Source organism: Salminus brasiliensis, chromosome 17 (genome assembly GCF_030463535.1).
Source record: "Salminus brasiliensis chromosome 17, fSalBra1.hap2, whole genome shotgun sequence".
Taxonomy (NCBI): Eukaryota; Metazoa; Chordata; class Actinopteri; order Characiformes; family Bryconidae; genus Salminus; species Salminus brasiliensis.
The window spans coordinates 31,672,996-31,700,427 of record NC_132894.1 but is presented as its reverse complement, the minus strand read 5'-3'; the positions used below and the strand labels follow the sequence as shown (position 1 = coordinate 31,700,427).

General features: G+C 42.7%; 1 protein-coding gene across 1 annotated transcript in view; it reads right to left on the bottom strand.

The window, feature by feature from the left end:
- gli2b (GLI family zinc finger 2b) overlaps positions 1–27,432 on the bottom strand; it is an 84,086-nt gene that overhangs the window by 16,975 nt on the left and 39,679 nt on the right. Inside the window, exons 3-7 of the mRNA XM_072659876.1 lie at positions 21,615–21,720; positions 11,347–11,543; positions 7,639–7,848; positions 2,373–2,574; positions 584–773 (exon numbers count right to left, since the gene is read on the bottom strand). Coding sequence (XP_072515977.1) covers positions 584–773; positions 2,373–2,574; positions 7,639–7,848; positions 11,347–11,543; positions 21,615–21,720 — 905 coding nt within the window. The remainder of the gene's footprint in view (positions 1–583; positions 774–2,372; positions 2,575–7,638; positions 7,849–11,346; positions 11,544–21,614; positions 21,721–27,432) is intronic.

Genomic DNA, 27,432 nt, shown 5'->3' with positions numbered 1-27,432 from the left:
GAACTGTGTTGGTGGTAGTGGGTATGTATGTAAGTGTGTGTGTGGGCATAGCCTGAATTATTGTGTGACTACACTGCCTGTTAGAGCTGCGTGACATGAGCATAAAATGCTTGACTGATAAGATCAATGGCGATATGGGAATGGTTGAACTATTAAAAAACTCATACTGCGAAAACAATCCAGTCGTCAAGCCGTTGCAATTTGGCCCGTGTCCAAGTGACTCCGATTCATTCCCATTTTTCTTGCTTCTAACACATCAACTTCAAGAACAGACTGTTCACTTGCTGCCTAATCTGCACATCCCAATCCTTGACAGGTGCCATGGTGCCAGATAATCAATGTTATGCACTTTCTCCGTATAAAACACAATGCTACCATTGTTGTTGGATGCACTGTGATTTTTGCTACCTTTTCTGTCAGATGCAAAGCGAACATATTTTAATATATTTTATATTAACAATGAAAAGAAGATAAAGTGTGATGTTCTGCATATTCCTACTTGTGTATTTCTTTCCTTAAATGGCAGTCCTTTACACAAAGACAACATCTGCATGCAGTTGTGTACAGACTGTATCCTCAGTACCTTGGTCTCGTTGTCGTTGTGTGTGGCTGTGGGCAGAGCGCTGATGCCCAGTGGGTGTTGTCTGGAGGAGAAGGTGGGTGAGGGCTGGATGAGAGGGGGTGTGTGTCCGAACGCACTCAGCCCTCTCTGCTGCGACAGCAACTGCTGATACGCCACCGGGTTGATGGAGTGATGGAAGGGAAAAGAGGGGCTGAAAGAGCGAAGGAAAAGAGAGAGATAAGCACTTGTTCCACTCCGTCTTAGTCCACGTCCTCATTTCACGCCACTGTCACAAACGCCATATTTCATGATACTGTCACGAAAGCCATATTAAGCACTACATCACTGTATGACTATCTACACACACAGCGTTCAGTTCAGATACATCTATTTCAGGACAGTGGAAAAAATAAACACTGCTAGAATGGCACCGGCACCTGAATAGGCTTTTATTTTTGTTGGTAAAAAACAGACCTGATTTATTTTATAGATCATTGAAAATGGGCAGTGAAATTTGCTCCAGTTTCTTAAATTGCTTAACTTTGCGAAAGCAGAAAAAGAGAAAGCGTTGTTCATGAATGTTTTTTAACTGAAAAAGTAAAATGAAGTTTAATTTGATGACAGTGAAATATAAAAGACAGAACATTTGCATGGCCAAGTTGTTTGGCAATTTCTGTGGTTTAATTAAGTAGTTTTAGCAATTAGATGTTTTCATTCATATTTTTTAAATGAACAATTTTGCAACTTTAGAGACAAGCCTGCCAGCATATTGTTGCTGTCACTCAATTACCTTATATCTATATTTCTCAAATTATGTGAATCTGGCAGTTGTTCTTTACATTTTCTCAAAATTACATGATGAATGAAACAATGGAACGAAATGGAACAACTGAAAGCTGAGAAATACATTTTAATTAGAAGATTATGAGTTGATTCTTAACGTCTTATACAGTTTAAAAGTTGTAAATGATCAAATAAATTTGAGGCAGTTTTTGGAGCAATATATTTACAGAATAGTGTTGTCAAAGAAGTAGTAGTGTGTGATTGTTGCTAACTTTGGCTTTAGCAAGGCATGCAGACTGTGTTCAAAGGCCTTAAAAGCATTGATTCAGCCAATATCCAAATATACACATATTCTCCTCTTGCTCCAAATACAATGAGCCAAAACACATTTGGTGTGTGTGAAGTTTGCTTATTTAGTCCTACACTGTAGCTAATAACAAGCAGTTAAGCATTCCACAAACTGCATGCTTTTATCATCACACATTCACCCCAACCAGATTTGTTTATGTGGTTTCTGAAACATAAGTATGCTGCACTGCTGTAATCTACATCTCCTGCTCTATTAGCCTTATAACTCAAGTGCAAAACTAGTGAAGTTTTAGAAAACTCTGGACGCCAACCTGCTAAGTCTGATCAGCTACAGTCATGTAAAAAATAGGATACCCTGTTTTTTTTAAACAGATGAACATCTGATCTTCATTTGCACAATATTGAGAGGTAATATCGCCATGGCCAGATCCAAAAAGCTCTCTGAGGTATTCAGGAGGAAGGTTATAGATGCAGACGAGTCTGGGAAGGGGTTTTAAGGGATCTCAGAACAGTTAGAAATCAGTCGTTCCACTGTCCGCTAAATCATTTACAAGTGGAGAACATTTAAATTACTGCCAACATTTTAAAGCTCAAGAGGAGACCACAAGATGCGTAAAAGAAGTCTCCAACAGCCCTTTAAAAAAGATAACGCTTTAAGCAGGGTGTGCTCATTCTTTCACATGACTGTACGAGTGAGGTGAGTAAGGAGTGTTGGTACCTGATGCCTCCGACAGACAGGTGACCGTAGGAGCTGCTGGCAGCAGAGCTGGAGCGCGAATTGTTGATGTAGGCCACCAGCGAGTTGGGCGAGGTGCGGATCATGGTCTGCAAGTCAATGCTGGCGTCTGAGAGGGGAGAGATGGACAGCGCTCTCTTACGGCTCAGCCTGGGGGTCAGCCGAGGACTGGGGAACCGCGACACTGTCCAACACACACACACACATCCAGACACATCCATTACAAGATGACTTAAGCTCAGTCCTTATGAACAGCATAATATTGTCACTGTCAGATCAAAACGCCAATTGTGTGAATGTTTCATGATGAATGGACCAATAGAAAAGCTCCTAAAAGACTTGGAAGCAAATCCTGTTACATTAACATGCATTAAAGGACAGAAAGCTGCAGTTTTCAAGATTGTGCTGCTTATAACCAATACAGAAAGAAAATAGCTCTTCAAATAACTCAAGAAAACAGATGAGGCCTCTGTATCATATGATACAGAACCTATTAATCATACACATACACACACACACACACACACACACACACAGCGGTCTGATTCACACTGGATTCTACCTCCTCTGCCCCTGCGGACCTCCCTGGCTCATCTGACACTCCTGGCTAAGCAAATTTCGCCCACGTCTGCCCCCATGACCAGCAGCCCTCATCGCTTAAACCACTTATAGCCAATAACCTGTTTTCCTTAACCCCCCCCACTGCTCAACCCCCCACCCTGAGCCCAGCCAATAGCAGCGCTGCTTCCCAAAGGGACGAGTCCCTCATCACAGGATTCTGTGATTGAAACTAAATAATAATATTATTCTCTCTGTCTCTCTTCCTCTCCAGCTGGGGAGAAATCTATGGAGTCAGTGCAGCGCTGGATTGCATTGTGTCATTTCCCTGCTCTGCCCACCTCTGTGCTATTTTGGGGAGTGTGTGAGGATTGTGTGTGCCAGGTGGGACAGCGTGATCGATGCTCACACACTCTCTCCCCGACACGCAGCCCCCCTGGAAATAGCACAGCTCTATCAATAAGTGCTGGAGATTGAGCCTCTGCTAATATAGTAGACGATATGTACTGTAGGCTCGCGGTGTGGACAATTCCAAAAACTCCACTCTGCAAACAGAGCAAAACAAGCAGCCACACTGCAGAGCACAAAACTCTGTAATAAACTATTAAGAATTACATTACATTACATTCTTATTTACACTCATTACATAATTAATTGCTGTACATTTAGACTGGCCTCATGTATGTGTATCAACGTTTCAGTCTAAACTTCTGGATCTTCCTTGTGTGTTCTGATGTTAAAAACTAACAAGAAATCTGTAATTAAGGAATATTTTCGGCTATATTTTCACCAAGGCCACTAAAACCGTGGGTAGTTAATATCGACTGCCAGTGGTTAATTTCAATTCTAAGGAACAGAAGAAGTTCAGACATTCTTTTACATTGTTCATTTGTGGCTTTTTCATGTTAGACAGGATCTGTAAAGCCCAATCAAAACACCCGGTCACACAAAACAAGTAACATTATTAATGTAAAAAAAATATATTTAAACAAATGAGCATGTGTGCTCAGTCAGTGTCCCGACCATATGAAGAACTGTGGCCATTTAAGATAAAATTGCCCCCCCACACACATTATTTCTGATTTATTGTGACTATGGCTCCCATGTCTGAATAAAAAGAACAATATTAATAAGGATTTTATGCCTGAGCTGGGAAATTATGTTTTTTTTGGAGGATGAACATATTTTTTAAGTGTTTGCTCTTTATATAAAGTGTTAGAATTACAAAAGCATGGAAACAGCAGCCATGTTAATAATCATCTGTAATCAGTTTCACCACCGCTGTCTGAGTTGTACATCAACTTTAGAGGAACATCAAAGCAAAACATGCTCAAATTGAACCGAATATGGCAACAATTGAAACGGTGAAATGAAACAGTACAATGAAGCGTCTTTATCTTCTTCATCTTCAACTCGCAGTGACCTCATTCTGATTTGACTCGGGATGATTAATCATTCCCAATAATTTACTGTAATTACTTAGATAAGAATCAACTGTTGCAGGCGTGTATCGGTTTGTTTAATGAGGGCAATTTACAGAATTGATTTTAACTCAAAAGGAATGTGCATGAAAAATTAAGCAGGTATGTGTGTTTGTGTGTGCCTACTCACAGTTTGTGTGTGTGTGTGTGTGTGAATGTTTGCAGATCAGCTTTTAGGCCACATTCTACACTTCTTACTTTTCTGTTCAGTGAACTATAGTGTGAAGTGAAGCCATACGGAGTGGCTGTTAGCTCAACAGGTGCTGGGCATTAGTGCTGGTGTAAGCAAAGGCATGTGTCTGTATGTGTGTGTGATTAGGGGTCGTAACCAGAGGCTCTGGCAACCGGACGTCCATAATGATTCCATCACAGGCGGTGCCAACACAAGCAGCCTTACACAAACCATTCCCCTGCTCTGGCGTTGGTGTGTGTGTGTGTGTGTGTGTGTATATGTGTATGTGTATGCCCCTTCCCTACGGAGCACAGCACTAATAAGTAATCCCCCAGCTTTGTAGCTGTAAAGGCCATTACTCTTAGCATGAGCTAATGGCTCTCTGTCATTTCAAACATTCATTCCGGCATGCAGGCCTCTAACAGGCGTTTAGCACCCACAGCCATCTGAGGCTGGGCTGGGTCCCAGATTATATACAGTAGGGTCTGACCGATGCGGTCATTTTTTCTCTATATCAATGTATGAAATCAGTCTACTGTATTGTGGAAACTATGTGTGATATTGAAAACTTTTTTTATGGATAAAATCTATTTATTGTATAGTGTAAACTACACAATTATACCACAATTGTGATGTCTGTGATGTATTTAACACTTGTATTGTGTGTATTTAAAGTTCATACTGCAATACTCTGATAAAAAATCCCACAGCTATAGTGGTAAGGCTTTCCAGCGTGGCTGTGCTGGTATTTGGTTGGCGTTAATGTGGGCTGTGAGAGCGTGTGGGACGGGCCCGTTCAGCCTTGGCACTGGTATTTGTCTCTGTTATGCCCTCACCTCGGGGGAGATGTGTTTATTAATGTGCCACTTCCCTTGATAAATGGCCAAATGGAGAGGCGGGTCTCCTGATACCCCTCCCCCGACCCCAGTGATTTATGTCAGCAGAGACTGCTAAAGCCGCTGCAACCACACGCACCAACACCCCGTCACCAAAGTTTTCCATGTGGAGGGGTCTTGGTGGTGGAGAAAGGCTTCCGGTGAAGATTCAATGCCTCAATTGTTATAACATACTTATGGTCATGCACGTCTCTAATCCTTTAGGAGAGTGTAGAGTTAAGAGTCTTGACCAAACATGCTTTTTGGTGTAGAGTGAGGCGCTTGTCCAGCAAGAAGTCATGCTTGGTCTGTTGGAAAATGTCAAAGTGGATTGTCCACTCTTTGTTCCAAGCAGTTACTCTGTTGCATCACCCTAGAGCTGTGAAGCCACGTACATATCTGTATCTAAGAGAGAACCGAAAGGTGAATTTACTCTGTACTGAATTTACTGTAGTGTAATTTCACAACTCTGGAGTGGCCCTACGGCCTAACTGCCTGTTGATCAAGTGTGAAGAGATTGTAAATTTAAATCTCGAGGATCTTAATCTTAAATGAAAAATACATGCCAACATTTTAATCTGAATATTAACAGTACACAATATACTGCTCTTCTCCCAGTGTGAACCACCTACTTGCACTTAATGTATCTAGAGCAGTACTGAGGTGCTTGATTTTAAGGGAAGGTAATAATTAAACCACAAATCCGTCAATGCCCATCATACCTGTGCCCCGTTCATCTCAGTGACTGTTCCACTTTTTCTCCCTAGTGTGACCCCTGCAGGAACCCCTTCCTCACTCCTCTCTGGTTATTGAGAGCTACTGAGTGAAGCTCAGAAGCGCTGACTGATGGGCTGTGGATCAAAGCCAAAACCCAAAGCTGGGCCTAATGAGCTGTTCAGCCCCGCTGCCTTAACACAGCGCAGGGTTTTGAGTGGGTCGGTCATGTCACGCATCAGGGCAATGAAGACTGAGGATGGAGGGAGACAGCTGGAGCATGAACAGAGGAGAAGAGTGGAGAGCGGGAGCAAAGGAGTGGAACAGAGATGTTTTACGCGGGACACTTTACTGTTTTTGTTTTTTTGGAGGCGGTTGTCTGGCCTCGTTGTCCACCAGTCCCGCAAACAGCAAGCAAACATTTGCTCACCTGTTTTTTGCCGTTTTGCTATCTTTGGTTCCTCTGGCCAGCATTCATAGTTCCATTTGTACAACAATTGATTTCTTAGTCACACTAAACCACAGAAATCAAAATAGCGTACTGTCAGAATACTGTACTGTCTGAACAACTGAGCCGTTCCCTCCCTCCAGGGTCTAGGGAAGTGATAAGGATACACTATGATCCCCTTTGTGCCAGTGTGAGCTCGGGACAGCGCAGCCACCTCTGCTCCCTCGCCAGCATCTCCATTTCAGGTCATGCCGTGAGCTTGATGGCCAGTTTCATTAAACAGCCTTTGATGGATGACGCTACGGCCTTGGCATGCGAATGCTCTGGGACCCTCTCTAAAAGAATCGGCCTCTACTCCAGACGCCCTGTCCCCTTTTAAGGTGACTTAGGAAGTGGTGGATGAAAGCAGGCATTCATTATGTTAAACACACGCACCTTCCTCTGAGGGAAACACTCTCATAAATGTCACTACAGCTCAGTCTGTCCCACGTGTGTTTATACAGACTACTGGCAGAGAGAGTGGGGGGATACTGTACAGTATAGGACCTTAAAGTAATAGAGGTCTGTCTGTATTTTGAAGTTTGCCATTTAAAGTTTTGGATTATGTACTTTTATCTATTTCTGTCGATTACTCTTTTGACCCCAGTGCAGTGACCTAAAGAAGCAACAGGATTGTTGATCTACTATGGTTTAGGGTGAAGGAAATATTAAGCACAAATGGGCCAAACTGTTTCTAAAGCTATAAAACTGTGTTCTTGTTAAAATAATATAAAAAGGGACAATTTCTAAAGAATAACATACTATTATTTGAACCATTTTTCAGGAATATGTGTCCCTATTAACCAAAACACATCTAAAATGTCACTTTTTTTTAAATCACACCTTTATTGTTTTTAGGATTATAGATCTTCGACTCTCTGTCTGAGTGAAGAACGGTTCAGTGTGGAGACGTATTGAATGATGCTTTTATTTGCAGGTAAACCTTGCCGGTAAAACTCACCGTCCATGGGGTTGATATAGTCCGGAAGGTGGGCGGCAGCAGCGGCAGCAGCGGCTGCAGCGGCAGAGGCTCCGGCCCCCTGCATGAGAAGCTCCCCATACGGACTCCTATGGCTGGCCATCAGGTGGTGGTAGTAGTCGGCAGAGCTGGCTCCAGGAGGGGGAGGGGGCAGTCCGAATAGGCCGCGCTCCTTCAGATGCTCATGGGCTACTGTTGGGGGCAAAGAGGGAAAAATAGGCAATCTTAAATAGCACCCTGAAATAACAAAAACAGCTAAAGAAACTCAAACTCATAGTTAGATTTGAAACCAGTATGTGATGATTCAGACAATGCAAACTGGGGGTTTATAACATGATGTTTATCTATAGTAGCATTATGCTAAGTTCACACTACATGGTTTTAGCCCTGGTATCCTTCTCTACTACAGTTTTCAGAGAACACCCACAAAAGCCCCCGTTCAGAGGCAAGGTTCAGAGACAAAGGTTCTTTGTGTCATGCCATTAAAGAACCACTTTTGGTTCCACAACCAAAAGTTTGTTTATAACAGAGATGTGTGAGTGTGAAGAACCTTTATATCAAGTGAAGGTTCCTCAGACCTTCAAAAAACACTCACATCTCTTTTACAAACATGGTTCTTTATGAACACAAAAGTGGTTCTTTATGGCATCGCGATGAGCTACAGCCAATGAGAGCCCAAGACAAACCTGGTGGAGGAGTTCCACAAGCATGGCTGTGTTACGTAGCACATGCCACTTCTCGCTTGTGTGTGTATTTGTGACAGAACGTAGCTGGATCGGGTATGGGATAACTGTCTGATCCAAAGGACCGATCCATTTTTACGAAACCCAATTCTCGCACTGCCAGTGTTCTAGACATCATCTCTCAGCGAGTAATCCATCTCGTCTACCAGAGAAAAGAGGAGCTGCAAATTCCTCATTTGTCTCACAGATTTGAGCCCATTCAACACCGTGCCGAGGTCCAGCACAATAATTTATTTTAGTAACAAATAAACAGAAAAATTGGGTTAATTTATATCTGTGTTCATTTGTTTTAGTTCGTTTTATCAGTATCGGGTTTCGGCCAATACGCAAAATTCATCAAGTATTGGTATTAGTATCTGTACTGGAACAGAAAAAGATCGGTGCATCCCTAGTGCAAACCACAATGACACATTTAAAGATTCCTGATTACAACACAAGTTGTGTAGTCTGAACAGTACAGCAATCTGAATGTTTACATGAGATGGCCAGACTACAGAAAGTGAAGAAACCTGAAGAAATAAGGAAACACAAGTTTTGAAATGAGAAATACAGCATTTTTCCTCCACACACACACACACACACATGTCCAGTGCACACTGCAGAAAGAAAGCAGTGCTGTAACAGCGGGTCAGTGTTAACATCTGCACTCAGTAAAATTCTGTTAAGTGTCAGGAGCAATAAGACTGAAAGGGTGGAAGCTGCTCTACACAGGCCACAAGCACCTCCCCATATGGTTCATATTTCCATACAGTGAGCCCTGAATAGTGAGTGTTTGGAGCTTCTGCTACGCTTTCAGAAACATGCCTGTGAGTGTTAGTGTCTGCGTGCACGCATAGGTGTGTGTAAAGGGTGCCTCGTACACCTTGAAAACATTTCCACGGATTTCTCACAGACAATTAGTTCTAAATGTGTTTGAGGTCCAGCTCTCTCTCTCCCGTGTCTAACTCTCCTTTTCATGTGCGCTGCGTTATGGTGAAAGAAATGAAGGACCCCGCTGTGATTCTGCTGGAATTCCTTTGCTGGAGACAGCTTCAGAGAGGTGCCTGTCCTTTTCACACCAAAATGTAGGTAGACAGTTGTAGACAGACATTCCACCTTTACCGAAAGTTGCGGGAATCCTCTGTAGTGAGAGTGACACAGGGAGCATCTCGACTGGTCTCCTTTGTGCTAAGCAGACTTGTCAGTGTTCTCAGCGGCGGACTGTACAGCAGACCTCTCTTTCACTGTCCATCATTTAATAAGGGTCAGAAATAATGCCATTTAAACTAGCTGTGCTACTCTGTTGCTACTCTATGAATGTCCTTTGTGATGAGGTCAAGCATCCAGTAGAGTTGCTTAAAGTTGTATTAGAATATATATATATATATATATATATATATATATATATATATATATATAGCTGCTGTCCAATGAAAATGTATAACATAACTTCTGTAGCTGTAAATAATTTTGGATGAATAGACCAACAGAAATGCTCTAATTAATAATAACCTAAATAGGTTCTCCAGCAATATTTCTCTAAAGGGACTAGACAGGCTGTGTGTGTGCACTTGCACATCTGTGTCAGCGAAGGCTACTGCTTAAAGTATGGGTGGTGTGTTTTGCAGGGTGGGATGTCTGAAGAGAATTTGTATTCTGGACATAAAGCTGAGAAGTTGTGGAGTGTTCTCTGTAGTCCTGCTCTGTCCTGCTATGGAAATAGCTCAGCACAATTTACGCTCTACCGAAACGACCCCTGGTCAAAAACGATCCACAATCTACTTCCGAACCTATTATTTCTATATATTACAGTGGAGAAATAAATGTGCGCTTAAAATAAAAGCCAACAATAACAGTGTCCTGAATAGCTGGGGCTGGATTCAGAACAGGGGCAGTTACTTGTATCCGCAAGTAACATCTCACATTCAAGGCCACGTCTGCCGATCTGCATTCATTCAAGTTAAAACAGTCTCTCTCGCTCTCTCTCTCCGCTATTCTAGCTTTATCGCTGTCGGGATCTCCAGTGCGCTGCTTATTTAACTTTAAAAGCGCAGACACATTACTGTTGACAGACTGTAAAAGGTGATTTATTTGGCCTGCTATTTGGCCTGCTCGCCTCAACCTGTTATTGTAATTCAGCTGTGGAGAGAGAAGTGTCAGCACGTCAGGGAGAATTCTGCCAGGTCGCTTTTCACCCTTTTCACTTCCTCACGCTCCCCAACATGCGTGACCTCCAAAGGAGAAGTTGCAGGACTTCACCTATGAGTTTCCCTTTCATGGAGTTCTACAGTCAAACAGGGGTGTTTGTTTCAAGCAGGTTTTCAATTAAAGAGTGTTTAAATATCAGAGAGTGTTGTGTCTGGTTTTTGTGTTTCAGGGGTATGAGACCTAACAAACGACCGATTGACGGACAGAACGATTATTATTATTTTATTACTATTTTTTTTTTATTATTACTATCATTATTTTATTGTAGAAATCCATTATTTTTATTGTAGAAATCCATTATTTTTATTGTAGAAATCCATTATTTTTATTGTCCTCATCCATATCGTATTGCATCTCCAAAATAGCAACCTTACAGAAAAAAAACTAAATGGAAGTCATGTTTACATCAGCTAATTTTGAAACATTTCTATTGGTTCATTTGTCCTGAAATTACGACACAATAAAGAACAACTGCCAAATTCACATTTTGGCAAACAATGGAAACATGGAGATAAGAGTTTTTGTGCAAAAGTGACATTACTTGTGTAAGTTTATAAATTTATATACATTTTAGCTTCTTAAATTTTGTATCATGTAAAAATATAATTAGTCGGATCCTGATGTGAATAATCTGGAACCCAGCACAGCCATAACCCAGATGGTTATGATGCAGATACAAGGTTCTTTAGCTGTGTAGCTAATGCTAATGCGAATATTACATCCAGAAGTACAATATATCTTGTTGTCCCTGTTTGCTCACCATCTGCAGGGCTGAGGCCCCGGGCGGCTGAGATCATGGAGAGCGTGGGGCTGCTGTGGACCGAGCGCAGGTAGTGCTCCACATGTGGGGTGACGTAGGGGTGCGGTGGGCTGAAGGGTGACTCGCCCGTCCCTCCTGGAGAGAGTCGGATCAGTGAGATATCGGAGATGACCGGGCTGCCCGCTAATCCTGGTGGTCTGTGGGAGAGAACAGAGGAAATGTGGTCAATAATGCTAATCACAACCACTACCTTTCATAATAAATCATGAAATAAAGACAAAAGGGCAAACAACACCAGTAAATCAGCTATCAGTAAAATAATCAGAAATACGGAGATCTGTGTTACTGATAAGTTGTCCTGATCTTTAGTAAGGGCTTATAATATCAGCTTTTATCATATTATGCATAAACTGGCTGCATCTGAAGCATCCAAAAAGCACAGAGAAGATTTACTATGAAAATGTTACAATACTCAGCATGGGTTACAAAAACTGGACTGGTTTAATTAACTGTAATGCTGTGAACTACAAAAATACAAATATTGGATTAGATTTGGCATTGGCAGATTAATCAAGATTGGGTTAAACCAACAACTTAATCGGGACATCTCTAACCAGAATCACTATTCTGCACATCACTGATTCCAAATCACTCCAGATTCCCCTTCAAGCCAAAGCTTCTAAAATCAAAAAGCAGCCAATGCGCCAGGGAAATTTCTCCAAGGAGCGCTTCTTGTGAGGAGTTAGGGTTATGATGGATAGGGTTTGGTTCCTGGGCCTGAGGCGATTTTCACTGCATAAACCCAGCAGAGAGACTCCAGACTCTGCCTGAATGAGCGCCAACTCGTCTCATGTAGTCTGATCTGCTGTGTCTCTCCGGTTCATGAAAGAGCATGATATCATGTCTGCTGGTCTTATTGTGTTGGGATCTGGGCTGGGGTTGAGACTGAGGGCAGTCATGAGGTGAAGCTCACTGGGTAGAGCACCCACACTGCAAGGCACACAAGCCTATGACTATGTTACATGCCCAGAGGGGCTGGTGTGATATGGCACCTAACCGTTGGGAGTAGATACCGTTATAGGCAAGACGGTTGCTGGAGGAAGAAACATTCTACTTGACTGCTCAGGTTTTGATTTGCAGCTGAGATCATGAAGATCATGCCCCTTTAATCAGCCAAAAGGATCTGGCTTTTCTAAAGGACCTTAGGTTCTATTCTTCTTCTACTTCTCTTCCAGTGCTCTACCACCCAGACCAAGTAAATGCGTTCTTCTATGGTTCTTTTATGGAATTGCTCAAAGAACCCTTTGTAGAACATTAATTTTTAGAAGTGTATGAGGTCAAAAATTGCAAACAACATTGAAGATTCTTTATTTTTGCAATGTCAAGCCACATGTCTGAAAAATCCCAGAAAAGTGTATCCAGACAGGACTAAAACAATCAGACCACCACTGAGTTCAGTGCAACACATCAGGTAATTGCGTAAAGGTGTATAAAGAATGGGCTGCATTGTGTATGGATATGGACTGATGAGACTTTTTAATAATAATTAATACTATAAAACATAATTTTACATCAGAGCTAAGGCCTGCAGCAACAAATACCCACTCCATTGTAAGAAAGGCACAACTCGTCAGTAAACAGCACTAGGTGTTTATTCGTAATCTGGAACAAAGCCACGGTGTGTTGCCTGACAGAGGGTTACCATTTCCCAATGATTTCACCCTCCTGTGGGCGTTTCACAGCTAAATATCCAGAAAGAAAAGCCAAGCTGCCTGCGGATCTGGTTACGGTTTACCCTTATCAGCCAGTTTGGGCAACGCTAACACCGATTGTGAAACCCTCTCTCTCTCTCTCGAGCACCCTGATTCAATTACATTATGTTTGACATAACGTCTTTTTCTTGGGCCGTTGGGTTAAGGGTAGTTTATTCTAAGAACGTGCCTTTCCGAAGCCTGGTCTTTAGATAGCAAAAGCAAAAGAGCTTTCAGCAGTATGAAGTGCAGTGAGAGGATGCCAGACTTCATTACACAAAGCAGGCGAGTCTCAGCTCCCTCCGCCTGAAAGGAAATGACTACACTGTAGTTAAATATCTCAGCAGCTAGGGATCACGGCCGCTTGGCTCTTTCTTTTTTTTTTAACTCCCCCTTTCTTTCTTTAGCCATGGTTGATTTTCAACCCCACCAGTCTTTTTTGATTATTCCCAGACCACACAAAGAAGCAGTGGGACATTCACTTGGGTTGAAAGAAACTGCCCCTTTTAGGCCTGCATGTCTTCCCCAGCCGTTTTATTAGCTTTTCAGAGTGCAAGGCGGAGTGGTCCAACCCAACAGTGCCACTGACAGTACTCATGCGCAAGCGAGCCTTTCGTCAAGACCTCCTTCGGAAATTAGGACAAAAAAACAGCTGCATTGATTTTGCATAGATTCCCTCACAACTGCTCTCTGTTTTAGAGCATCCAAATCAGCAGCAATGTTGAGGCAAGCGAGGTAAAGAAGGGGGGAGTCTTTCTTTGAAACTGAAGATGCTCCAGGTTATTAAGAGTTGACATCTTGACTTAGGTTGAGAATTCCTGCCAAGGATCCAAAGTCCAGTGGCACACTGGTCCAACACAGCGTTAGTTGCTTTAATCTTTGATTCTCTTCTTGAACTGCTTTGAGATAGAACTTGCGTTCCACTGATTGGCCACAGATTGCCAGGCTTGTCCAGAAGCCAGTCTCTCTCTGGGTCAGTTGCAGATCTTTGGACCCATAAAGACCCTACTGTTCTGGGCAGAGACAAGCCAGATGCCCCCTTTCCACCAAAGTCTTGCAGACGAGCGTCATCTCCAGACTACAACTCTGCACTAACCTTAAGTCTTCCATAAGTCTCTGATCTAACAGACCTGGCTTCAGGGTGATCTTATCTGTCTTCACAAGGGCAAACCTCTGATCCACTACTGATCACTCCAGCTGGACCACTCCATCAGCCTTCTCAGGCTTTTACAGGCTGTTTCATCTCTTCTGAACGCCAACCAGGAGACATGAGAGAAAAGGCAAGGTTCCAGGTTGAAAGCCCCTCAGTGACCTCACCATAGCGTTGTAGGATGATGACATTCAGCTCCTTTTCTGGAATTCGTCCAGATTAATGGAGTGTGTCTGACACAGTAGACACAATGTATCGATGAACCAAATCATTGCGCTAATGTTTTCCACTTACAACTTACATCATTAAACTTTATTAAACTGGTCCACGGCCAGTAACTAATTAGCACTTGCGCTATATTCCACCCTGTTTTAACAACTCAGTGGCTTGATTTTTAAAGCTGGAAAATGACAGCTAAACAAGAGAGTGTTGTGCAAGAGGCATTTCCTAAACAGTGTTTTGAATTATTCCCTGTGACGTCATTGGATACACAAAAATGCTTCCAACTCTTCACTGCTTAGCAACTCTTCACTTCATATTAATTTCCAAAATGCAGCAAAAAAACAATGCTACATACTAATATCAACGACCTAGCTCATGTAGAGGCCATTACTTCATCATGTACCACATCTGAAAGTACCAAAGTGATTCAGTTTGCCTGTCGGAGCTCAATCACGGCTTTTGTCTGGCAGCAGGCACGCCTCATTTACAACCGAACATCTTACTCAGGCTTCAACTACAAAGCAGACCAAACAGCCTGAGTACAGCTAAATAAGTCATGCAATATGCACATTTGTAAAAATTTAAAGCCTAGCCTGTGGAGTGGTTCTCATTTTTAGATGGTTCAAGTGCACAAGGCTGAGCGCAGAAGCACAGCTCTGCTGGGAACCGGGGGAATGCGGGACCTCAGAAACCACTGATTTCTCACCTCCAGCAGGAGTTATGGCATACGGCTCCCACAATGCACCGGGCTAGGGTCGGTGTGAAGGGGTGGAGGGGGGATCCATGCCGGAGCCAAAAGAAGCTTAGAGGCCTAGGGCTTGGAGTTCAGCAGGTCCAAATGAGCACAGTATGCTTGGACTGACGAGCTCGGACTGATACCTTTGTTAAACCCTTAAATGCCATGCAATACTATTCACTTATTAATATTAGAGTAATTCATATAAATGAATCAGTGCTGACACTGTGAAGCATATCAAGGCTCAAACCTTTGTTTGGTGAAACCACTGGAAACAGCAGCTTGATATTATGAGCATTTTAATGATTAACTTGTCAGTAGAAATGGTCATAAATGAGCTGAAATTAAATATTTGTACATTTTCTCCTTCCTCTACGATGTTAACATTCAGAAATACAATATTTCATTGATAATATTTCTCTGAGTTATCTTTATATTTATGTAGTTATGTACAATGGTTGTATATATACTGCTGGGCAAAGGTTTTAGGCACATAAGCACATTATTTTAAGGCGTTTATTTCAGCAATACTAAAGTTTTTACTGTAGAAACCTATTAGAACAGATACAGGTAAACATTAATGCAGTAAAAAGGAACAAGAATTTCACTTTCTGAAAAAGCACAGTAGTAGAGATCATGTTGTTGAGAGCTAGTCTGAAGAATAAAGCTTGGTTCCAGGTTTCTCCTGGATGCCCCAGTCCAGCCAGCACAGCAGGAATGAGTTCAAGTCCATCACCAGCTCACCTGATTTGCCCTCATTAAGCACTTATTTACCAAACCAGGTGTTGATATGATGAGAACTATAAATAATACTAGACTGTCATGAGGAGAGCTTTGGAGATGTTGTAACGAACAAATCTGGAAAAACACTATTTTGTGTATGAATGCTGTTCATATCAATTCTAATATTAGTGTTTACTCACCTCTTGTATGTGGTTTTCTAAAGAAACTTTTAAAGTATGTTTTTTACAGCCATAAAAAGAGCTCTCTTCCTGTTACTTACTGTGATCTGAGTTATGTTGTGTAGTTATTTGGGCCCACATATGAGTCTTTGCAGTTTAAGGGGTTGAGCAAGTCCATTAAGGGGCTGTGGAATAAGTGGTCTGAGGGTTTTTTTGATGAGGTTTAATTGCTGCATTTTTGGTAGTAGACATTACCTAATATCTGATATTTTCCTCTAAGAGCAATAACGGAAGCACGCTGTAATTAAAACGTAGACAAACAGCTCCGTTTTTGACAGTCAGCAAACAATCCGTGTCATAATGCTGCCCTGTGTAATAACAACATAGCTACAAAGTGGGGTTGTTTCCCTATTCATTCCCCCGCTCTTCAGCGTTGGGAGATGCTAGGCCATTGTTGAGGACGGGCTGCGGTGCCAGACTCCTGTGACGGGGGCATTGTTGTGGGTGCCCGTGTTTGTGTTAGCATTCATGCCCAGCAGATGGGCAGCGCACCTGTTTCGCTGCGTGCCAGGCAGTCAGGTGCCCTCGCGCACCCATTGTCTGGCCACTCAGGGTAATGGAGGCTGGTGCCTCGGCCTTAATGCCCATTCACAAGCTCTGCAGGGGTCAAGAGAATTCGCCATCGTGCTATTATGTTGCAGTGTGGGTGTGGGTGAGTCCGGGTTTGAATTTGTGGGCGTGCGGATGCACATACCAGACTGCCCGCGGGGCGTCTGAATCATGGGCATGTATTTCAGAGCATTGGGTGCACTGTGCGGACATGCTCAATCATGTGCATGAGAATTCTGGAAGAAGTTCATACAGTATGTGCACATACACTGCAGGACAGGAGTACTGAAGAATATGCAGGGATTTTAAAGTTTACACACAACAATCAATGGGTTTACTGACATCTACACAACAAAAAGGTTGTATTCTATATACAACCGGATCAATTTACAGCCTCCTGAATGCTTAAACCGTTCGTTGTCTGTCTAAATGGTTCTTTATTATAATAGAAAACCTCCTGTATGTAATTCTCTAATGAGCATTTTAAAATATGTCTCCGTACAGCACCAAAAAGGCTTCAGCTGTTGTTACGCGTCAGATAACCACAGTCCCAGAGCATGTAGCCACCACAAACGTGCTTAATAGCTGGTAAATTGTCTGCTAAATGCCTTGTGAAATGTACTGCGTTCTTAGGGTTGAACCCATTCTCATTCTGCCCCAGTGAAAGAACAAATGAAATAAATCAACAGATGCCCAATATTGCCATGACATTCATGTCTAAGATGAGTGTATGTAAACTTTTGTACTTCCATTCTGTTAGCTGTCATGGTAATGGTATAGCACATCATTCAGGTCGTGAAAAAAGTTTCTGTTATTTATCCAAGATTTAATTCAGTCAAACAAAGGCTGCACAGGGCAGTATTCCCCTTTAGAAAAAAGGAGCAGAGCCGAAATAAGACATCTAGATAGCTAGGTAACCTTCTAGCATTTCCTTTTAGCTTGCTGTCACTCTGTCCTGTGGCTTATGGTTTACTGGATGTCACAGTGCTTCACTAAATAAAACTGGTCAGGGTTTCTCCTCCTAATAAATCCATGCTCTCAACTATGACAGTCTGACTACAGTAAAGGTCTGGTTCATCTGTGCAAGCCCAAGTCCTTTGGTGTTATTGAGCCAGCTAGCACAGAACAAAAGCATACAGCAGCCTGTCCCTAAGTTGTACCAAAGCAGCTTCATGATTTACTTTGCTCAGAATGTAAGAATAGTTATCCTATGCAAAAAAGTATGTAAAGAGTTAGTGTTGCTTTCGAACTGTTGGCCTGTGGTTTATCTGTATGTGCTGTACGCTGAGTGTGTGGGTGTCTGTGTGTAACTGAGATGAATTACAGTGTGACAGAGACCTGTCTATACCCTGGGGCTGCTGCTGTGTTTTAGATAAATGACATTTTGACTTCCACAGGCCCACGGTACATTCACTGTACTGCTGTAGGTCATCCACATACAAAGACACACTTTTCCATCACGTATAGTATAAAACGTTCAGGAATCTGAATCGACAGAACAAGACAACTGTATGGACTAGAAACTGATGACTTGCATATTGATACAGATCGGGACATTAAGGATCTTTGTTTTTCCGGGGGCATGTGCTTGTTTTTCCATGTAATGCAGCAGTTTTGCAAAACGTTTCACTGGTCTGAAGCTATAGGTGAATAATATCTAATCACAATCTGTTCAGACATGCCCTCTTACGAGCTGCATGGAGCTTCCATCTAACCACCACATTCCAGCTCCTGTGTGCCACATGTGCAACTGTCACTTAGCCAATAGCGTTTTTGCTTTTGAAGGGATAACGTAAGCTGAGATGTATAAGAACCTATCACTAATGTTTATTTTATTGGAATGAAAGTGACCAAATTTCCTGTTAGCCTAGCTGTAGTCCAACAGATAAGGCATGGTGTTGGTAAGTCTTGTTAAGTTAATGGAGCTACAAGGCTAATGTAATATAACACGTTAGTAAGTAAGTAGAATCACGTAATCAAGTAATGGGAGCTTATACCCACAAATTAAGTTGTTAAGTAAGCTCTCAGACAACGTTGCTAATGTGCTTTCTGACACTGTAGGACCTCTTCACATCAGCAGACATCCTGAGGCCTGAATACTATTGTCTTTGGTAGAGTGGAAGCTCCCATTACATGTTAATTACAGTACATTAGCCTTGCAGCTCGACCGTCCTCTCGTGCTGTCAAAACAGCTCCGAGCCATCAAGGTATGGACTACACAAGACCTCTGAAGGTGTCCTATGGTACAGTCTGTAAGTTGTGAGATGGACTCTCGTCCCAAGACATTATCAGGAGGTTCTCTCTCTATATATTTACAGTTGTTTACTCAATTATAAATATAAACAAATACACCATATAGTTGCTACACTGCATGTTGTGGGCCCTCATGGAACCCCTCTAGCCCACGCCTGGCATTAGGCATGGTCCCAGAAGGTTCTTTTTTATCTGCTGCAGAGAGTCCTATTCTATTGCCAGTACTTCTGTACAGGGACTAGACAAGATGTATGTGTCAGCAATGAGTGAAACTGTGTCAGTTGAATGCATTCATTAGAACGGATGTCCACAAACATTTGGCTGTATATTATGTTTACAACAACTGGTCGATCTATCTAATTAAAGGTCTTTGCTATTGATATGTATTGTAGGGTGTGCTAACAGTGTGTGTATGAGTGTATGAGTGTATGAGCAAACCTTCGACCCCAAACATGTTTTGGCTAACTGAGTACAATTGGAGAAAGTGAGGAAAATGGCTTGACTGCTCTTAGGACCATATCTGAGACAGGGCAACTACAGGTCTGGAGTCAGAACAGCGAGCACTCTGTCAGGCATCACGTTGCATTTCCTTCCTCAGTTCAAAGTGATGTCTTTAGCGCTGGCTGCATTCTGACACTAGCTCTAGCTGCGCAGAGGGCTGGGGAAGTTTGTGTCGACGTGTGTGTGTCAGCAAGTGAGACAAGTGGGTGGCTCGTTCCGTAGCCCCCGGCCCTCTCTGTCTCCGCTGCGAGAATTCCCACAGTGCCTGCTCTGCTCCACAGATGAATCGCCCCGTCCGCTGTCATCCCAGCCAGTCGGAGAGACAGCGAATGTATCGCTCGTCGTACCGGGAAAAAAAAGGAGGGGGGGGGGGATAGGGAAGTTTTCTGCCGCAGCTCACATGACAGCTCTGACAAAATAACCAGCACCCTCATTATGGTATATGCAAACAATGATAAAGCGCACTGTACAGAGATGTCATGTTAGACAATCAGAGCGCTGCCCTCTGACACACTGTAACAAAGTGCCTCAGCGTGCCACGAGTGACACCGTGCTTAATTTGCTGCACAATGTCCCTGTAATTAGATGAATTTGGCACAGGCAGAGGGAAAGACAGCTAGATCAAGGTCTTGATGAATTAGGGGTGCACTGTCAAGATCAAATCACATTAATCAAGGTGGCCGAGTAGTAAGACAGGTCCCCCCGCCCCCCACCCCATACTCGCCACTGTGTATGATGAATAGGCTGGCTGCTACCAGGCACACCGTATGTATCACCATCAAATCTGTGAATTTAAAATGTAAGAACACAACTTCTGGAATTCTATTGATTTATTCAGTCTTTTCCTTAAGATAAAACCTAGCTCGGAGCCAGCAGACCCTAGAAAATAGGTTTCTAAGTTGAAATGAACGTGCGGTAAATAAATAAACAACAGCAACAACAGCCAAGTGTAACTTCCAACTCCGAAACTAGTTTGGCCCACTTAACATTCGGCTTTTACAACCCCAAGCCCCCGTTTCAAAATTCATATGGGACGCACGGAACTACATGGGTCTGGAGGTTACCCTAGATTACCGCCATGGCCTGGGAAGCTGTTTTAGACTAAGAGCATTCACAGCTGAAAGAGGGAAACGGGAGGGGGGTGTAGAGTATTGTCTTCTTGTGACCTAGGTAGGTAACTAATGTTGTGTGTAGCGCATTCTGCACTTGATTAAACTCAAACGCAAAAGCCTTTTAATGGGAAGAGCATGTCAAAGGACATTTTTCTCTCTGGGCTGCGGATGCCAAACGCCTGAGTATCTCCAATCGTCGCACAGGAAGAGGGATTTGGAGGGCAAATGTTAACATTCTGCTTTACTGACATGATCACAAAGCCCTCATCTGTCTTTGATATTTAACTGGCCTGCATTTGGAAAATCACACCCTGTAGGGGAGACCGAAAGTGTTCGGAGTGCTGGGATTCATTTTTGGGAAGACATATTGCTGATTTGAATAAAAAAGTGTTCCAAGAATGAAATCGAGTTGTGTCTGCTCAGCATCCCAAAAAATAAATCAACCCAAAACTGTTAACTAAAGTCTGAAGGTTTTTGTTTGTAAGGATGTACATCAGAGAAATGTAGCCACTCTGATTGCCGCATGTCCCACCTCTACATGAAAAATAATAATAGCAACAGTGTTTTATTGTATGATAAATTCTGAAATTCTTATTGTGATGCACATTCTGTCTGTGTGTCAAAATATCTAAAAAATATTGCGTATTATGAAATTGTCTTTAAATATTGTGATGTAATATTTTTACCATACTGCCCTCCACTCCTGGTTTAGTCCACCATTTCATATTGGGGCATGACGGATGTAGGGAAGCAAATTTATTTTCCAGGCAAACAAAAGAAGTGGCTGACATTTATTTGGCATATATATAACATAATGTCTAAAAGTCTAAAAGTTGTTCTTTACATTGCATTTAAAATTGTAATAGAATTGCTACTATTTTGAAGATTTTGAAAGAAATGTTAATGTAAATGTCATGTTTTTGCTACATGAACCCACACAAATGTTAGAAGTCAATTTCAGGGGGAAAAATGGGTAGAATTTAAGTCAATTCAATATTCATACAGTAAAGGAGAGAAGACTGCAGGACTTACCCATGCAAGGCATGAAGGGCGTGGGGTTCGTAGTGGTATCTGCCTTCATGGTGACGCACGTCGATAGGGATCGGTGTATGGAAAGTTGGGAAGATGTGGTGAGGGCCTGCGGAACAGACAGAGAGAGAGAGAGAGAGTGGGGGAGAGAGGCTGTGAGAGAGGGAACGAGGGAGTAAGAAACTTCAAAAAATGAAAAAAAAAAAAAAAAAAGAAAAAAAAAAAAGAGCAGGACTTTTCAGAAAATAAATTTCAAAGCCGAAAGCTCTACAATAAAGTAAGTTGAGTCTCAGAGCAGGCCCGAGCAGTTTCGTGTAAAATATTGGCACTATCACACAAGAGAAGTGGAATAAATAAATAATCAAAGTCATCCTAAGAAATCCTACATCTCAAACATAAAAGATATCCAACTGGGCTTTTGACAAAGACCTGCAGCTAGAGGCTCTTTGAACTAGCGCGAATGATGGACGCTATCAAGGAGAATTGCGGCCTGGACGCAAAGCGGGGCTGACAGCACGGGGAGAAGCCTTCCTCTGCCCAGCTCCAGTGCCGCAACCACAGCCAGGCAACACATCCCTCCACAGTGAGCTCTTTCACACAGACACACACACACACACACACTGGGGGTGCAAGAAAATACTGCTATATATCAAAGTATCACGATATTATGTTTTGAAATATCGTATCGATTCTCAAAAACACAGTAGTGATTTTTAATGGACAGTCTACATGTAAAGAGTGTTGGCAGACAGTACTTCAATTAGTGTTGTGTTTAAACTCTGTCTTTCTTCAGATCCCACTGTTCTGATTGGATAAAAAGTAAATTATGCAAATGATGGTGTTTAATGTATACTATGACAGTTTTCCTAAAATTAAATTTTTAAAAATTTGCAAACTATATAATATTGCCTACAGTACCGCAATATACCGTTAATATACTGAATCGTTACCCCTGTACCAGGATATGCATCGTATTGCCAGGTCCTTGCAAATACACTGCCCTTACACTCCACACACATACACAACACGCTGCAACTGTGCCTGGACCCCCCTCCACAAATCCACATCAGACATAACACCAATCTTACAACGTCATCGCTGTCACACAAAATCCTTTTATCTCCATTTTGGCTGTACCTTATGTTTTTTTTCTGTTGATGATGAATGGACCAATAGAAATGCTCCAAAATGACTTGGACTAAAATCTTCTTCCACTGAGGTAAGAAGGTTTTCCCCTCTCCTGTAAAAGTTGCCGTATTGGAGAAATGAGAATTCAGGGAGCTCTTTAGAACCACCCATTCTTTCACTAATGTGTGTAAAGGCAGACTGCATGGCTAGCAGCTCGACTGAATGAAACACCTGAATTCGCTGATTAAGAGGTGTGTCCCAATGCCTTTGTTCTTATAGGGTAGTCTGTGATGGAGATGGCGTGGAACAGCAGTGTTAATGTTCTCATGGCATAAAGCGAGAAGAAAAGCAGAGGGGTTACAGGAACAGAGACGCTAATTAGAAACAAAGCTCTGTAAAGAATTTAAGACTCCGAGAGCTGCGCTTTCCTGGCACTAAAAAAACAAACTCGCCCGCGCTAAAGATCAACTGCGGTTTCTTGTTATCACAACAGCTAATGAAGGCCGCTCTGGCTTAATGGGCTATCCCGAGCCAGGAGAGGCTTTATTACAGGAAAGCGTCGATTTTGATCCTCTTTCGTTCCAAATAAAAAAGCCCCACAAAAGGAGTCATAATGAAGAAAATGCCCAGCTAATATAAACGAGGCTGACTGTAAACGCAACAGCTTTGCTTGGTATAAAAAGTTGCTAAGCAGAGCACACACACATACACACACACACACACACACACACACTCTCCTTACTAATGAGACTGTATTCTATTTCAAAGTCATCATAGTACTTTTTTAGTTTTTTTTTCCAGAGCTGCCTCAATGAGCCTTCCATGATTAGCACAACACCTCCCACCACCCGCTCCAAGCCCAAAATGTGGGGTTTTGGCCTTCTTTTTTTTTTGGTGAGGACTTTAAGTTGTGATTATTGTAGATCTGTTTGTTTATTATTATTTATTTATTTATTTAAGTATTTTAGAGGATGCTGGTAGTTTGTGAATGGTTTCTCATTTTTAATAACGGTATTTTGATTGATTCACCACCCACATGAGGCTGCATTCAGCAGGTGACCTCTGACTGGTCTGATCGGCTTCTAATGGGATCTAAAGGTGCTCTACAAGAAGCCAGTGATGGTAAACCTACCATCAGGTTTTAATCCTAATCGGTTCTGACGGTCTTTTTCAGCAGGAGCAGTGGGCCTGACATGTTAAGCCTTTTGCGGTGTCTCAGTTTCAGGAGAAATTCTGCACTTCTGCCAGTGTGTTATTTTCCAAACTGGCACCGAAGCCTTAATGTGCAATTTATGGACCATGTGCATCTAAAATCTCAAAAGCTGCTAGTCTTCCTCGTACATACATATGCATTCACGCAAACCGTGGGAGAATCACGCAGTGAGGAGCACGAGATTCAAATTTTTTTCTCGTTTTGATGCTGAGGTGAAGAACTCTTATTTATGAATATGGCTTGATGACCATTTCTTCATCACAGAGCCGTCATGTTTTCCTCCGCCCTGAGCTCGTTCACAGCTCCACTGTTTTGCTGCTAAGCATCAGGAGTGCAAAGTTTACAGATGGTTCAGTGGACGCTTTGTGGGCTTAGCTTCAGCGTTAGTAAACTGATTGTTATTTTCAGGTCCTTTGTAAATGCATATTGCGGTTCTGCCTGTGCTAGTATGTGCTAGGCTAGTGTATTTACGCATGTACTTTTTGATGTAGATTCAGTCATTCATTCATTGTTCTTATCTTCCCATCTGCTTCTCCCTGGTCAGGGTCACGGCCAGTTCGGAGCCTACCTGGAATCACTGGGCGAACCGCAGGAATGCCGCCTGGACAGAGAACCAGTCCATCTCGGGGTTCGATGTAGATATACATCTTTAAACCAGTCTAGTAGAGTGGTAATGAAAAACAGCCCTAACACAAGCTTTTCTGTAGAAGTTCTGCAGAGCATTCCAGGAATCTTACTGGTAAAGGAAAAAATGATGATGTTAATTTGCTTAGCGAATAAAAAAAATAAGGGTTACAAATTACAAACCGGTGGGAGAACTGCAATCTGTCCATTACAATTGAACAGATTTTCAGCTTTCATGTCTGTAGGCCTATCATTCAATACATATGCAGACACTGACTGCCTTCTCTTTAAATTACACACAGATCCAATCACCAAAAGCGTCCCAGATATAGCTTGCGTTTATATGCGTTTAGTACGGGTGGAGAGGACCACTGCTGTCTTTACTGCCTGTAATGTGAATGTAGTCCTAACACTCAGGCCTAATTGTAAAGGGCTGACATACTTCTCCCCGGAGTAGAGGAGCAGAGAGCGTCTCTGGATTGGATTAAAATTCTTGGAATGTCGCGCTACGCGGCAGGAGAAAGCGGGTGACTCGCAGGGGGGTGAGGGGTCAGAGGCACGGATCATTATCTATACCTGAGGTGCCCACAGAGGGCCTCCAGGGGCCCCACATGCTCGACACTGCTGTGAGTCAGCACTCTTTCCCTATCCATCCATCTCTTCCTATGTATGTCTCTCTTTCTCTCTCTCTCTTTCTCTCTTCCACTCCTCTCTCCTGATCCGTAGCTCGTCCATCATAACAGCATGATGGACAAGGCTGGACCAAAAGTCAGGATATGGTGCTTTTCTCTATCTCTCTTTCTCGCTCTGTGAGTCTGCTCAAAAACACACCATCAAAAGTTTGGCAACACTTATCCTTATATATCCTTATAATGTGAATTTTCTCACAGCAACTTTCTTAATATTGGGGTCTTGAGCATCGCGCTTACCTCTCTTTGCACCAGGGGTGCTGTAGCATGGCTGACCCCAGCTTTTTGACAATAAAGGTCTTTAATTATAGCAAATATTTTCATGTGTGATATTAAATTTCAGGGTTAGGCTTTAATATGCTAAGTCCATAACTGTCTTGGCTATCATAATGTAACCCATACTTTTTGTGTTTGTATTGTGTAAAATAATACATGGTGAGTGCTGGACCCAGAGCTGCAGGCCCCGCCTGTGAAGTCATCCTCGCTCTTGACTGCATTTGTCATGGAAAATGCCCCAGGTCGGGTTTAATTGATGCGAAAACACCATAAAACACACCTGACACACAGAAAGCGCAACAATAACGCAGCACAGCTGTTGAAAAAAAAACAACAACAACAACACACAACCTGGAGAGGCTACGTACCCCAGCTCTGCCCCTCATCCTGCTTAAAATGGGTGCTTCGCACAGGACCGCTCAAATCTGACCTTTTAGCAGAAAAGCTTCCTATTAAAGCTCCGCCACTTCACAAAACTCCAGCAGCTGCAGCGCTACACCAGACAATGACGCTGATTTGATTGAACACAGGCCTAAATTGCTGAGACTCTCTCTCTGTCCTATGGAAAGGGCAGAAGGGATATTTTTCACTCCTGACGCTCAAGCAAGCTGTATAATAGCCCTGTGTGTGTGTGTGTGTGTATGTATGGGAGTGTACAGGGCCTGTTGAGTGGATGCTGGCGAAAACAGCTTCATTGAGCTCCCGGCCTCAGTTAATGCCCCTTAACTAATGCTGTGGGTGAGTTATTGGATGGGCTAATAGCAGGGTGTGTGTGTGCGGGGACTTGAAGAAGGCCTGAAAAAGAGTGTGGAGAACTGGGTCAGCAAAACATGACAGAGAGCAACAAGAGCCGTCCTTCCCTGGAACACCACCCTGCACCTTAATCAAGGCAGCCCACTTAGCATATCTAAATCATACTATTGTTAAAAAGAACAAAGACGAAGTTTGAAGTGAGTAAAGGCTGATTAGAAATAACGAAAAGTGAAAAATGAAACAAACTAGGAGTTTTTAAGAAGGAGAAATGTAAAATGTGCAAAAATACGCAATACAAACAAAACATTGTCAATTATTTATGACAATGTAAACATACCGAAACATCAAAAGCTAAAAAACAAAAACAGAGACCAAAATAAAAAAGTAAGATTAAACAGCATTAAACCCCTCCTTTCCCGGCGTCATTAAAGCTCCACATTGCTCCACAGACCACCATTCATCAGTGCGCTGCCTCAATTATCCGCATTACCAGTGTTATTTCCAGCGGTCGCATTTTTCATGTCAGGCCATTCGTTCAGGCTCAACCCCCCTAAGGAGGCCTGGGGCTGGGGTAGGCCGGGCCGCCCCGTGGCCGTCTCCGGAGCAGGCGCTGGAGGGATTGACCGGGCCTGGGTTAGTTATTCTATCACGCGGACTCAGGTTCTTCTATCACGCGGACAGCTCCATTGTTCAGGCACGGCTGGGAGAACAAAAGGCGAGCGCTCTGGAGAGTTCAAGAGGGGCGTTTACCTGCTATGGTGAGCCCCGTTCCCTGAGGGGGCCGCATGGGGCTGCACTCCCCAACTCAGGCTATCTATTAGTCTTTGGGTGATAACATTTGTTTTCACATCTGGGGGGGACCAGCACAGCGGGGCGAAACGCTTTTTCATCACCGCTCAAGAGCTGTAGGTCTTTGCTCAGATAGAGATGGGAGATAGGAAGCGCTAAATCATAACCGTAAATTTAAGATGTAAACTTACATCCTTATCCAAGTCTTGCAGCTAAATTGCTAGATTTTTTACAGACAGCTAAAGGTCATAAATTTTAATATGATAATATGATCTATTTATCCACGTAAGGATGAGGATGACCCAATACACCACCCACTGCAAAAAACAGGACACATCAGAGCTCTGGC